This window comes from Pygocentrus nattereri, chromosome 16 (genome assembly GCF_015220715.1).
Source record: "Pygocentrus nattereri isolate fPygNat1 chromosome 16, fPygNat1.pri, whole genome shotgun sequence".
Classification (NCBI taxonomy): Eukaryota; Metazoa; Chordata; class Actinopteri; order Characiformes; family Serrasalmidae; genus Pygocentrus; species Pygocentrus nattereri.
The window spans coordinates 1,753,675-1,769,637 of NC_051226.1; the positions used below are offsets into that span (position 1 = coordinate 1,753,675).

Below are 15,963 nucleotides of genomic sequence, written 5' to 3' on the forward strand. Positions count from 1 at the left end.
TGGACTTTATTTGATCTGATGTTCAGTAAATGTAGAAATCTGACCGAACTGGACTTTATTTGATCTGATGTTCAGTAAATGTTGGTGAAATCTGACCGAACTGGACTTTATTTGATCTGATGTTCAGTAAATGTTGGTGAAATCTGACCGAACTGGACTTTATTTGATCTGATGTTCAGTAAATGTTGTTGAAATCTGACCGAACTGGACTTTATTTGATCTGATGTTCAGTAAATGTAGAAATCTGACCGAACTGGACTTTATTTGATCTGATGTTCAGTAAATGTTGGTGAAATCTGACCGAACTGGACTTTATTTGATCTGATGTTCAGTAAATGTTGTTGAAATCTGACCGAACTGGACTTTATTTGATCTGATGTTCAGCTGTCGACTGTATAAGATGCTGATATTCCTACTCGGCTACTTCAGTAAACAGTATATGGCACTGAGTCATGATGCAGGTCAGACGTTATGATGTTCTGGACCTTCGCTTGAGGAACTTTTCTCTAACTGGAACTTATTGAATTTTAATAAAAGACCCCTGATATAGTGTATTATCTAGAACAGTGGTTTTACACCTTTGGACCCCCACAGAGGGCCCTGGTAGGCCACCATTGGCAGTCATTTTTATGTATATGTATATATTCTGTGTATAATATTAGAAATATGAATGCTGTGATATTTATCTGCAAAACTGAATAATCAAGAATACCTAAATATTAAAGGTGAGGTCAGAGATTCATCTGGAAAAATGCACAACCAACACAGATAAATATTCAGAGCAAGTCAATCTGTTTCTCTGTTTGACCGTTTGGAATTCGTCCTTTACTGAACAAACGGCTACAAATAGAAAATTTTAGGTGTTTATTAAGTTGTGTGGATATACAATAAAGAGAAATCTGACAGACTACATTGATTATTGCGTTATGTTTGCATTTGAAGTGATCAGGCAGATTAAATCTTCTTGTGGGCTGCAAAAGCTTTTCCAGTCAGTCGTGTGGGCTGTGAGTTGCGAAAGGTTGAGAGCCCCTGATCTACAAATCCAATCCCCGAAAAGTTGGGACAGAAGAGAAAACAGACAGCAATGATTCTCAACTTCAAGTGCGCAACTTAAAACAGCACAAAGACAAGATATTTAATGCTTCACCTAATTAACTTCACTATTATATATACACATATTCTAAATTTGATGGCTGCAACATGTTCTAAAAAAGTTGGGAGAGGTTGTGTTTATCACTGTGTTACATCCCCTTCAACACTGATTGATGCAGTTGTGAAAGTATAGTTTTTTTTTCCTCATTCTTTCTTGATAGAACACTTTAGCTCCTCAACAGTCTGGGGTCTTCTTTACTGTATAATGTGCTTCATAATGCACCACACGTTTTTAAGTAAGGTCAGGTGTGGACTACAGGTAGGTCAGTCTAGCAAATGGACTCTCTTACTATGAATCCAAGCTGTTGTAATGTGCAGCATGTGGCATGTGTCTGTGGCTTTTACTCCGATTTTACCCCAGCTTTTACCCCGATTCTCCGTCTGGCTGAGCCGGAGCTGGTCGGCTCTAGTCTGCAGATTTTTGGGTTAGTCTGAGTCGACAGTTGGAGAGAGGCGAGTTGTGTATGAGAGGCGCAGACTCAGATTTACTGCCTCTTGATTGCGTTTCAGACCAGTTGGAGTTTCTCAAACATGTTTGACTTTTTAGAGTGAAATATGGTGTAAACAGGTCAACGACTCGTCCTGAATGGACTCCTGCAACAGCCAATGAACACTGAGAGCACGAAAGAAGAAAATAAACAAAGAAAAATGGTGAAAAGTCTCTCACATGTGGAGCGAGGCTTTTTACTGAGCTGAGTTTAAGGCTCAATCGAGTTTATGTACATTTAAAACTATAGAAATACCAAACTGATCACATTTTTCACATTTAAACACGTTTACCTGCTGCTTCTTTACTGTTTCAGTGCAGACGGCAGAGAAAGCAGCAACAGCCACTACACGTTTGATTGTTTGGGTCTCCTAGTAAAAGTCACCTAGTGAACCCACAGCTTTACCGAGACAAGCAGGGACGTCCCTGAAAAAGATGGCATCTAGATGGCAGCATATGCTGCTACATAATGTGTATGAACCCCCTTCACAGAAGATGTGCAGGTTACCTATCTAATCAGTATCCACAAATACCCCCTCAACACCATGACAGATGCTGGATTTGAAACTTTATGCTGGTAACAATCTGGGTGGTCCTTTTCTTCTTTTCCAGAGAACAAAATGTCCATTATTTGCAGAAACAATCTGAAAGGACTTGTCAGAGCACAATATACATTTCCACCAGTTCATTGCAAATTAGCCTTATCCCACAGAAGTCGGCAGGGTCGTTGGTTAATATTTAGCTTCAGCTTTGTGTAGTAGAGTATAAATTAGCAGTTGTATATGCAGCAAAAAAACTGTGGCTACTGGCAAGAGTTGTCTACAGTGTTCCAGAGCCAATCTGATGATATTAATTACAGAAGCATGTCAGGTTTTACTGGGGTGCAGCCTGGTGTCTGAGGGGTCGAAGGCCATGGGCATTCAATATGGCCTTGCCATTTATGCACAAGGACCTCTCAGATTCTCGGAATAATAATGTTATGGAGTGCAGAGGGTGAATCCCTAGATTCTCTGCAATCATGCCTTGAGAAGATAAACATTGTTGTTAAACCAGTGGATAATTTGCTCATGCAGTTTGTCACAAAGCGGCGAATGAGCCGTTCCTTTTATACCCTTTTTACCTACTCACCGCTTTAACTGTGTAAAAACAGATAAACTTGTTTTTGATCATTCAACAAACTGGAATGTGTTGCAGGCATCAAATTAGGAATCAGTGCATATTTATAAAAATAATTAAAGCTGATAAGATAAATTATACAATAGTTAGTTCCGGCCACGCGAGCTGATTGGTTGAGAGGCGCTGTTTCACCATAACATCACGATTTCATCACAAACACTGTACCACTCTGCTGTGATGCTGTTGCCAAGCAACGACTTTGATAGGAGATGCTCAAGCTATATTTCTGTTTGTGCACAAACAGAAAACGGACACTGTTAAGATCTCATTTGACCGACAGCCGATTTGGTCCGACTCTGGAAGACGAGACGACACTAAATTCCCAAAAGGTCAGTCGGTCTGTGTGGAGCTGGAGAACGAACTGCCGGCTGAGCAGCGAGTGGGCGGAGCTCGTTACTCTGACGTAGCAACGAGCTGCTCGTTAAGGAACTATAATTAGGAGGAAGGAGCTGAACATTAAAACATATTAAAGCCGCGTTCACGGCCAGTTTATTCATTTCTTACTGTATTTATTTAACTGCTGTATTAAAGCAGTAGAGCACTCGAGGAGGGAGTTATCACCAATAACATCACGGCTGAGATGATCTACGGCCTCCAGATCACAGCCGGGATGTTACTGGTGATAACCCACTCCCTCTTGGCTTCACTTGCTTAAATATTAAATAGCTCTTCTTTGTGTTGTTTTCAATTAAATACCTGCAAAAGAGAGTTTACAAATCAATGCTTTCTCTTTTATTTACATTTTACCTACTATCCTACATTTTTTTGGAACTGGGTTTGTACAAGCCTGAGTTTATCTGTTGTAAATATGACGTCTTCATCTGTCGAGTGTAATTTACACAGGAAAATTGATAGTTCCCAGTTTCCAGCACCAGTCAAACACAGCATGAATAAACCCAACTTTAATTTCAGACACATTTTGCACTGCGCCTGTGCTCCTATGTACATCCATGAATAATTTGGTTAATTAAAAATGTTGGGGGATTTGTGTTTTGATTTGTGTGAACAGCTTTTATTTCTATTGCTATGAGTTGTACACAAATAGGAAAAAAAAAACAAAACAAAACATAAAATCCACAAACGTCAGAGTGGCTACAAAAGACTGCTATCTATTTCCAGAAGCCTCTTAAAGGGCATATGTAGGTGTGGGAATGTGAGACGATGCGCATGTGGAGGTGAACGTATCTACAGAAATGTGTGAAAGAGATGATGATCTTACCCAGCAGGGACGTTATAGCTTCAAACAAACAAAACAAAAGCTCTGGTTTCATTCCTGGAAGAATCATGTCAAGTCAATGAATCATGAAGAGAAGGAAAAGCAGGATTTCAGGAAAGGAGTGCTGTTAGAAACTCCATACAGACTTCGCTTCAGGTGGATTCCAGCGTTCATGGATTGTGCAAGTCTACAGTACAGTACTGTGCAAAGGTCCACACTTCATTCATCAAAATGGCCATTAAATGCAAGGTATTCATTTCAGGATTAGGAATATCATCAATGTTTGTAGTATTTCTGCATAATTAAACAGGATGAAGTCATTCAGAGCAGTTCTGTGTGAAACGCTCCGTTCTAGATAAACTGAGTCAGAACCGTTCCCAGTGGTGGTGATAGGAACCAGACGTCCCTCTAAAAGCTCCTCACAGAAAGTTCCTACATGAACTGGTTCTGAATTCACTGCCTGATGACTGAGACGCTGTTTTATGAGAGTTTAGAGAAAAGATGAATAAGTCCTAATTAAAGGGGAATTCCACCAATTTTTGAACATTTCTGCATAAGAGAGGTTTAAACAGAGAGATTCAGAGGGTTTGGTGTGAGATGGTCCAGACGTCTTTACAGTGGTGGTGATCGGAACCAGGCGTCGCCATGACTACAACACAGATATAGACACTTTATTTACCATCCAGAACCACCAGAGAACCCACACGAGTCTTCTGAGCTTATATGGAATGTTGATGATGGAAAACAGTGGAAAATCTGGAATAATGAGTTTTCTTTGGGGACTATTTTGCCGCACAGCGCCCTGCATGTCTCCCTCCACCATGAATGGAGTTGAAGTTCTCTAAACTCTCATAAAACAGCGTCTCAGTCATCAGGCAGTGAATTCAGAACCAGTTCATGTAGGAACTTTCTGTAGGAGCTTTTAGAGGGACGTCTGGTTCCTATCACCACCACTGTGAGGAGCTTTTAGAGGGAGACGTCTGGTCCCCATCACCACCACTGTGAGGAGCTTTTAGAGGGGGACGTCTGGTTCCTATCACCACCACTGTGAACGGTTCTGACTCTGTAAGTTTATCTAGAACAGAGCATCTCACACCAAACCGCTCTGAACCGCTTTATTTGGTGGAATTTGCCTTTAACAACTGTTTTGAGTGTAAATTGAATAAACGGATCGACTTCTGCACAGTGCTGTGTGTGTACGGTTTAAACTCCATGGTAACCCACAGGCCCAAAAGTGCTTGAACACTTCGAGAGTCCTCTGGAGCCTCGGAGAGGAAAAGGGAAAAGGTCAAGAGAAGCTGCGTCGTCCTCTTCTTGTACAAGAGTGGACACAGGTTCAGCTAGCAGCACGGGTTCATAAATCCCCCCCCTCCTCCATCCATCCGTCCGTCCATCTGTCCATTTTATCCCTCCGTCTCCTGAGATTGTGTGGAAGGGTCTATGAGGCCGCTCACACGTCTCTGTCAGAAAGAAACAAGGAGGAACACGATGTTCATATTACAGAGTTCTACCTGCTACACTGTAAACACAATGATTTGATGGTGTTATCTAAAATGAAGCTCCCTGGCTGCCAGAGAATGTTGATTTTCTCACTCAGAAAAGCAGCTTGTGGCACAAACAAAACAAAACTGACACATTTTCAGCTTTGTAAGATCATATGCTTTAAATATCATACATAAACGCAGCAACAAGCACCAAGAAATCATGTTGTTAAAGGAGAAGATGTGTGTATATATATATGTTTGTGAGCACCTGGTCAAATTACATGTACTGTTGATATGATGAAAAGAAGTTACCTCGCCTCTACAGAGAAAACATATCTGCACATTTTAATACACAATTACTGATATTTGCTGAATTTAACATAGTGGGGAAAAAATGTGGCCTTTGCAAGTTTCATAATTTATTATCATATTTTCGCCAACATGTTAAACTCAGCAAATGAACAGAAACTGTGCACAAAATTTGGAGAAAAAAAAATATTTATGGAGGAATTGCACTAATTATTCAAAATTCCTGCATAATTAAATGGTTAAGATGTAAACAGAGCAGTTCAGAGCAGTTTGGTGTGAAACGCACTGTTCTAGATAAACTGACCGAGTCAGAACCGTTCACAGTGGTGGTGATGGGAACCAGACGTCCCTCTAAAAGCTCCTACAGAAAGTTCCTACATGAACTGGTTCTGAATTCACTGCCTGATGACTGAGACGCTGTTTTATGAGAGTTTAGAGAACTTCAACTCCATTCATGGTGGAGGGAGACATGCAGGGCGCTGTGCAGCAAAATAGTCCCCAAAGAAAACTCATTATTCCAGATTTTCCACTGTTTTCCATCATCAACATTCCATATAAGCTCAGAAGACTCGTGTAGGTTCTCTGGAGGTTCTGGATGGTAAATAAAGTGTCTATATCTGTGTTGTAGTCATGGCGACGCCTGGTTCCCATCACCACCACTGTAAAGACGTCTGAACCGTTTCACACCAAACCCTCTGAATCTGAGTTATGCCAACATTTAGAAAGCGGGTAACTTCCCCTGCATGCTTGCTCTCTGTAGAGGATGTGTGTAACTTCTATACTTGTCATTTTAACATGGATGTGCACATCTTTGCATTTGACCTTTAGTATTAATTTAGTATTCAGTACAGCAACTGATCTTATTTGACACTGTTCTCCATATTTAGACCACCCAGACCACCATAAATCAGCGCAGAGTGAAAATGAAAAGCTCCTACATTCTTACAAAGATGGGTCTTAAAGGGATTTTTAGTAAAAAAAAAAAAAAGTTTGCATGTAGAACCATGAACACTCAAAGGACCCTTTGCATGATTGAAGGGTTCATTGCATCGTGAAAGGGTTCCTCAGATTGATGGAGAATGTGTTGTAGATGGTTCTGTATAGAACCTTTTTTGAAAAGCATTCTATATAACACAAAAAGGGTTATGCTGTAACCCTTTAATCTGCAAAAGATTCTTTTAATGTTGATGGTTCCACATTTAATCCTTTCCTTCACTAAAGAACCCTTAAAGAACCATCTTTGTGAAGTGGGTACTACTAGTAATGCTGCTGCTACTAATACTACTACTACTACTACTACCAATAATAATAATAATAATAATAATAATAATAATAATAATAATAATAATAATAATAACCATCATGTATTTTAGCCAGTAGTGAACAGTGACGAGTTGGGCTTCCTGTTGAGAACCTAAATGTTTCTCTATGATAATGGCAAATTTTGCTAGCGCCCCCTATGGGAAGTCTAATGGTATGTTAGTACTAGTCTAACAGTAACTCATGTTTTCATGATAATTATAGCCTGTAAAAATCATTCCAGGTGTTTTATCTGAATCTTGTAACAGTCATCATTATATATCTGATCTTGTATGTATCAGTTTTACAGTGACTCGTTCAATAAAGAGCTCTGGTACTGAGCTGCCGCCACTGTTTTACATATATAACAACTACCCAGAACCTGCTTAGACTACAGCTGGCATACAGTAATGTATCTAGCACTTCAAGAAGGACTACAGTGATATTTGCTCTCATAGTTCCACTCATTGGCTGTGTTTACATGCAAAGCTGTTTGCCAATCCGATTGAATACAGTCCGATTAGATTAAGACTGAAGACTTTATGCTCACTCTACTCAACAATCTGATGGAAAACCTTTGTTGACATGCTCACTACAAGTAATCAGATCCAAACTGACCCTCATGCGTGGAGAACCACTCAGAGTAAACGTTACCATGACAACGAACATCCCGTGAGTCCAGTCAGAGTGAGATGAGCAGCAGTGAGCAGTGCTTGTGTTTTTAACTGCTTTAAAATGACGTCAGACTCAGGAAAACGTCCTTCACACGTCCTTATTAAAGAAGGCCGAGAGGAAGACGTCGTGTTCTGAGACGCATAAGCTGGACGTCCGTCCCACCGCCGTCTTTTAAAGATCAGAGCATGAACTTCGTCTCCTCTGCAGACCAGTTTCTGCTCCGCCGTGTTGAACGGTATAAACTCTCACTGTGACGCGACGCTCATGCAGAACGGACTGAAACTTTCCGATAGGGAATGTAATCGGATACAGGCGTTTACACGGATATTATTCTTCTATTTACCAGTTTATTTACAGGATTACCCACCTCGATCAGTCAGAGAGAAACTGTGTTCTGAATGGCTTCAATCAGAATAGACTTTTCCAACTGAGGTGGACGTATTCTTTTCCGATTGAGCTTTTAGTCGGATTATTAATGGATTATTAGGCTGCATGTAAACGTGGCTATTGTAAGTCAAAGTATGATTGTTTGGTTTCTCTGTCACTTGCCTAAATATGCTGGTGGTTAATCTACCATGTAAGGCCTTCAGTCCAGCTGCTGTAGTCCTAACCAATGGGAGAGCAGCTTAGCTGTATCTATCTAGACACCACAGAGAGAACAATCCTGATTGGATCATTTTCTGTTGACTGTTATAAGAATGCAAAACAAGATTTAACAATGAAATAAAGAGCATTACATTATTACACACAACAAGCTTGATTATTCTGTTTAATGTATAGAAATGTCCTGCTCTGTAATGTGTTTAGTGTTGCGTTATATGTCAATATATTCTGTAATGTGTGTCTGTACTGTGACTGTATTTACAACATTCTTCTGTCTATTCTTCTTTATCCCTACATGTCTGTCACACTCGTCACTTGTCATGTATAGGCTGAGCCTGATTTTGGCATCAGTCCTGCAGTAAAACTGCATCAGCCCAGTGTCTTACGGGCTGGCTAGGTGTCTGGTACCTGCGCGCAAACGAATAAACTTCCCTTCTCCAGACACACGGCTGGTCCACTAGTATAATTAGAGTTTGGATTCGTCAAGTGGTGCCGTGACCCGGATTGGACATCTCATCTCTATGATGTAGGTGAATGCCCATTACAAAGCAAACCCTAAAACCAGTAGGTTGTCGTCCTCTCGTTGACAGAACGGAGGGGAAGACGGTGGTAGTGTGTTTAGGCCTGTATTGTGGCCTGTTGCCGTTATTTGACAGAAATCATCAGACCTTCTCTGAATGATCTCAACAGACCTCTTAGTGTATGTGGCTTTATTTCATGATTAGCCATTCATCGATGTACCATAAAACACTAAGAATTAAATGCATAAAGTACTAATGATGTATAAAGGCCAGCAAGTGCCAGACAGCATCAAAGAAACGGGATCATACTAACCGGGCTCCTTTAATTCTTATTGAATGTTACAATAATGAGCATCTATTGGAGAAATAATCCTTTAAGCCTCCCTCTGTGCGAAGGTCTCTGAATTGTTTTAACTAGCGAGCAGCTCCACTGCTATTATCTGATGGAGATCCGGTATTGATTGGCCATTTGCTGCCCAAGAGGGAGTGAACGTTACCTCAGAGGACCTTGCATAAAAAGTGCTGAGCACTTTGATTCTGAATGAATCTGCTCTTTTTTCCTTTTGCCTAAAGTGTTTCACTGTACAGTGCAGTATAAACCAGTTATCAGAAACTTTCCATCATTCAGTCTGAAACTGGACCTTTAGCCCATCAGCTTATCAGGCTTATTACACCGTCCGGTGTATTCTTCAGGAATTATGTGGAAGACAAGAGTTATTTTTAAATTACAGCAACGAGGAATGGAAACCTGCAGATCCTGGATATTTAAGGGCTTAAAACAAGCATATCGTTGTTGTCAAATCTCCAAAATGGCAACTTTACAGGAGAAGGAAAAAACTAGTGTAATTTTAATAAAAGTCAATGGAACCAGAGTTTTTTCAACTCATTTTGAGTCATTTTCTTTTGGTCCATTTGTCATGAAATTTACACACAACATAAAGAGCAACAGGCCTTTTCAAATTATGTCAAAACCTGAAAAACAGCAAAAATGGAGATAAGAGATTTGGTTCTGACAGCAAAAATATATATGAATATATATGTATTAATTATATGCCCTACATGTATTACATATGCAATGTATCAACCTTCACCTGAATTCAGAGTACACTGACGGTCACCCTACTTTAGAGTGTATTATACAAAAAAAGAAGAGACTGAAGAGTAAAATACACATTTGTGACAGTAATAAGTGTAAGAAAGAAAAAAATTAAATATGACCAAGAAGTTATTATTAAAGCAGTGCATGAAAATAAAATGATAGGAAACTTTAAGACAGATAAGACAAAAATTAAAACTATATCACAGTAAAAAAAATATATTTTAAAATATATATATAAAAAACAAAAAAATATTTATAAAAAACTGAAAATAATACTAAAAAATAAATAATAAAATAAATAATAAAAAACCAAGTAAAATAAATGACATTAAAAATTATTTTAAAAATGCAATATCTATATGTAATAATTATGTGTCCCATATGTAATATTTACCAAGGGTTCCCAAGCTCCTCCTGACCCACATGACCCAAGTTAGTAATTAGTTAATGAGTTGAATCAGATGCAAATTATATATATATATATATATATATATATATATATATATATATATATATATACAATGAACATTAATATTCCGTTTTATTTATTTATACAATATTAAGTTCTTCTATTAACAAGTCCCATATGTAATTTGCCAGTCTTAGGCACCAGCGCACATTATTTAAAGTCACTGATCTTACAATATGAGTTTTTTTCTTTGTAGAATCACCAAATATATTTAAAATAAACACAAACATACATTAAAAAGCACTAAGTAGTAGAGCAGTCTGAGCTAGTTTGAAGAACTATATTAGAATATATAAATATATAGTTAAATCTAAAATCAGCAGCACCTGAGTGAACTGAAGTATTGATTACCAGCTTCTGGATGACGGATTAGGAAACAGTCAGGGTATTTTTGTACTGAAAATATAGGAAAACAAACACGCGCAGCCCTGACAGTGCGGCTGAACACATCAGCGCAGAATGATGATAAATCCGGCCGGCGTCCTGCGCTGCACTGACACGTCTGGCTGGGCCGTAATTGAATGATCATTACAGTGAAGCTACAACAGAGAGAGAGAACGGAGGATCCGCAACCGACTGACGTTTAGAGCTTCTGATTTATGAGAGAGCTCCCCCCCCAGTCTGGCACTCCGGTGGGCAATAAAGAAAGGAGCTTATCGCCCGCAGGTACACACACACACACACACACACCGGCGCATCAGACAAATGTGCTTCCTTAATGTTTGAGACTGAATGGAACTATCTGTTAGAAAGCCACCACAAGGCCTTTCAGCCTGCATCCACTCGGCTTTATGCGCTCCTATTATTCCACAGCGTCTCTCCTCCTCTTTTCTCTCGGCCCTTTTTTCCTCCTTGTGGGTTTCGAAAAGGGAGCGAGGCCGGAGATAACGTGACCTACAGCGTGTCTGAGTGCACTTACATTATAGCAATAGTTGGAAAAAAAAAACATCTAACGTTTTGCCTCCGAAAACCACAAGTTGGTCATCCGAGTCATGTTTGCTGTCTGTAGTTTATGTTTGAAAATAAATGAAAATAAGTCGACACATCTGCTTTCACCACATCCTCAAACATTTCTGCAAATGTCTGGAGCTGCTGGAGTTCTTAAACACTGTGTCCACTCACTGTCCACTCTATTAGACACTCCTACCTCGTCGGTCCACCTTGTAGATGTAAAGTCAGAGACGACCAGAGGATGTGTTGGTCATCCTCTAGTCCTTCATCAGTGGTCAGGGGACGCAGTTGGCTGGATTTTGGCGACACTGAGGTGTTTAAAAACTCCAGCAGCACTGCTGTGTCTGATCCACTCAGACCACACAACACACACTAACACACCACCACCACGTCAGTGTTACTGCAGTGCTGAGAATGACCCACCACCCAAACAGTACCTGCTCTGTGAGGGTCCATGGGGGTCCTGACCACTGAAGAACAGGGTAACAGAGTATCAGAGAAAGAGATGGACTACAGTCTGTAACTGTAGAACTACAGAGTGCAGCTATACAGTAAGTGGAGCTGATAAAGTGGACATTGAGGTGGTCAGAATGTTACGCCTGACCGTACATATAAATATAAAAAGTTAATATCCAAAATGAGGTTCTAAAAAAATTATATTCAGATAAATATTAAGAAAACTTTTAAATGATATTTGTTTTTATTATATATTTACGATATAAATTTTTATTATATATTTATTTATAGACTTATTTACGTCTTTAAATACACACTGTATCCAGATTCTAAGCTACTGTTATATATAAAATAAGTGAACTATGAAGACAACAGCTGACTCCAAACTTTTGAACATTCGATTATATTCTGAAAAGTGTTTTTATCCACCTGTTTGTCTTGGATGAGCGGTGAGGGGGCTGCCGGGGGGCTCTGGCAGTCCCACTGCCGTCGTGGGATATAAATACGGCCGAGCGTCTCGGGGCTCGTGAGTGTGAGTGGCTGAGCTGAGGAACCTGCTGCTGTCCACTCTCTGCTGCAGCTCTTTTAACTCCTGCTTGTCAAAACCTGAGATTTCAGGCTATAAACTGAGGTTCTAGACGTTTTCGCGCACCTACAGTGCCCATCAAAAGTTTGGAGACGCCTAGCGGTAATATTTTACTCTTGCTGGTCGTTACGAAGCCTTTGTAATGCTCTTATTAATCGTCCTAAAGCAAATAACTGCTAATTGACCAGCCGCTTATTACTATCACTCTTTGAAAAGATGGTTCTTCAAGGGTTCTTTAGTAAAGACAATGGTTCTGTATAGAACTACGAACACTCAAAGAAGCTTTTTCCATGATTAAATTGCTCCTCCCACTTACGCAGTTTTTGCTGAAGATTCTAAGTTTTCTTCTCTGGGATTTTCTCTTAGGTAAGAATAGAATCTGTGCTTTAAGAACACGTCATGAATCTGACGTTGTTATGATTCAATATCCAACCTCTTTTACCTCTTTTTCTTCAGTGACTGGTGGCAGTTCCTGAGCCACACAAGGCATAACAGATTCACCCCCACGTGTAACAGTTGGCACAGTGTTCTTTTCATCAAATGCTGTTCCTGTTTTTCTCCAAACATGCCTTCAGTGATCCGTCTGACTAGAGCACTTCATTGGAAAATGCATCTGGCTTATCTGTATGTTGAGTTGCAGACTTCAGACAAAAACATTTGTGATGAGATCAATGTTACGTTCCGATATCTCTTCAGTGTAGATCATGGCCCACAGTGTTGCTACTCCCACACCTGCCAAGTCTTCCTGTGGATCCTTGGCAGTGATGTGGGGGTTTTGCTTTGCATTCCTGACCCGTCTATCAGCAGATTTCTCTGATGGTTCTTGGTATTCCAGATCTTATCTTGACTTCAACAGCTCTCCTTAACCTCCTTTTCTTAATGACATTACTAACTATAACTGCAAAACAGTAAGCAGAAAGTATTTGGACAGCTTTCTTGTCTTGTCTTGTTCTGTAAGAGTCAATTATCTTTAGTTTTATATCCTCAGTCCAGTGCTTAGATGAGCCCATCGCTGACATTGAGAAGTCACAGAAGTTATGTTTTAATCATGTTTTAATCATGTTTTTAATTTCTAGTCTCATTTACTTTACTTTTTTTAAACTCAGCACTCTGAATGACAGCAGTGTATGAAAAGTGCTGTATAATTAAACTTGCATCGTCTTCTAATGCTGTGGAATTGTATACACCTGACTTAGATTAAGGACTAATGAGCCAAATAAGCTCTTATACAAAAGTAAGACTAGTAGATCAACAAGAATCCCAACTTTTGCACAAGCCACATTTCTTTTCAGACATGCCTAAACTTTCATGTCCATCAATGTCTAAACATTTCTGATCCAAAATAATATGGGCTATAACGTGTCCAATGTTCGACACCAATAAAGAAAAAGATAAAACAAGCTTCCGTTATTTGTTAGCTACATTAATCTCGTATCTCCAGCGGGATTTTTTGCTCAACTGCCACTAATTTAGAGCAGAAACCCATCAAACACGGTCAACTACATTCAGTGTGAGGAGAAAATTGGGTCAATTTGTCTTTTTCAAACTGTTTCTTTCACTTTCTACGAGTTTCCCAACTTTTCTTCTTCCCAAGAGAGTTCCCATTCCTTTCTGGCTTTTATTCTCCTTCATCTAAAAAAACCAGAAGAATCCAGACAAACATCTCCATCCACCAGCCCAATGCTATGAAATATAAATGCCATCGCCTCTTTTTTCCACCATCAAAACCAGCCGGTTCCATTTCTCCAGTCTCTCAACAGGACGCTCGCCCTCTCTCTCTTCCTCACTTCCTCCCTCTCGCTTTAATGCCATTGCAAATCTGAAATCGTCAGAATCAACTTGAAGTGCTGCTGATGCCGAGTTACTGGCAGCGCGTCCCCGGCAGCCTCTCTCAGGATCAATGGAGCGCTGTTAGCCGCGAGCCGAAAGGCCGGAAGATTCCCTTTGTTATGCAAGAGCATCGACTTACATTGTAGGAGGAAATGCTCGCTGGAGCAGGACGGCGGCTCACGTGGCTTCATATTGACTGAAAAACACAACCCGAAGACCTTCATTCCCATCACACCAGCCTCGCTGAAACAGTTCTCCTACAGTTTAATGACATAACTGCCTTCGGTTTGAAACCATGATGCATAATACATGTCAGATTGAAGCCTTATTCAGATTTTAGTTTTATATATTCAGGGATAAGTTTTATATGTGGAGGTAGGTAATGTAATCATATCTGTATGCAAAGGGCACAAGGCTTTTTAAAATGATGCTAGAATACTTAAAAAATCGTCAAAAATGAGAGATACGAGGTTTTCTTCCGACACAAGTGATATATTAACGCTGTCATACTTGTCATAAGATTATTAACTATAGAAACGTTCACAATAAAACCACAACGACAAAAGCGTGAATGGTGGGTTTTTTGCAGAAATACGATCAGGCTACCACTAAAACTCATGAAAGCCATGCTGAAGATCATTAGACCCGTTAGGAAGAAAACCTAATGGCTTTGCTTCCGAAAGGGACTTGGCTTGACGGTTGCCGTTAGAGACCAGTAGGAAACGAACAAATGCATCTTGAATCACTCCCAAAGCATCTGACTAAATGATTTGAATCCCTTACACTGTGATATCCACCCATCAGGAAAACATAGAATACCATCAGCGACTACTGGACACCAACAGGAACCAATAGACACTTTTTTTATGGGTTCTATGGCTTTTTTAACCGGGAGGTTCATTAAATGGAATTCTCTCGCCGTGTTATGGACAGAAGCAGCCAGAAGTTCCCGTGTTGCTGGGCTGCTTCTGCCGTTGTGGCAGGGAGTGCATGTGCACGTGACGTCACTGGGGCTGAAAGTGCATCCGTCTGCAGCCAGACTCTATTGAAATGACCCGGCCTACATGAGAACTCAGCATCATAACTCCTGACCCCCCGATCAGCTGAGAGGCTGAGTTTGAGGAGGTTGACCAGTTAGTGAGAGGCGAGGAAATCAGCTAGCGAGGTCAATAAAAAGAGAGCATGTTAAAAAAACAAGCTGAAATTAAGTGAATGCAACAATTCCCTTTCTCCACAGCCCGGGGAAGAGATAAAGCACGAAGACTTACGGTTTTTTTTCCACGTTCAACTTCAAAGTCACTCCTGAAGCTGAGCTATCGGATTAGTCAACATTAGCGACTCTCCCGTCTGCCGGCACTCGTCAGCTGTGTGACCTCAGCTTTAGCTTTTGTATTTTAATTAAAAGCTTTATATTGGGTTCAGCTGTAGCTTTGCCTCCATCGCTGTAAGCCTTTACCTTACGATACTTTCAGTAATGCGACTGAAACTATAGACAGCGTCACACATCAATGCTATATACAGCTGATCGTCCATATAACGGCTGGACGCTCGTTCGTAACGTTCTTTACAGCTGTTCACGCGGTAAACCGGTACTATTTTTTACAAACAAATGGGGGCAACATGTTTAAAAAGTCATTTTTCCACTGTCCA

General features: G+C 40.1%; 1 protein-coding gene across 1 annotated transcript in view; it reads right to left on the bottom strand.

The window, feature by feature from the left end:
- Positions 1-5,020: 5,020 nt before the first annotated feature.
- gabra6b (gamma-aminobutyric acid type A receptor subunit alpha6b) overlaps positions 5,021-15,963 on the bottom strand; it is a 52,999-nt gene continuing 42,056 nt past the window's right edge. Inside the window, exon 10 of the mRNA XM_037546141.1 lies at positions 5,021-5,491. Coding sequence (XP_037402038.1) covers positions 5,482-5,491 — 10 coding nt within the window. The 3' untranslated portion in view covers positions 5,021-5,481. The remainder of the gene's footprint in view (positions 5,492-15,963) is intronic.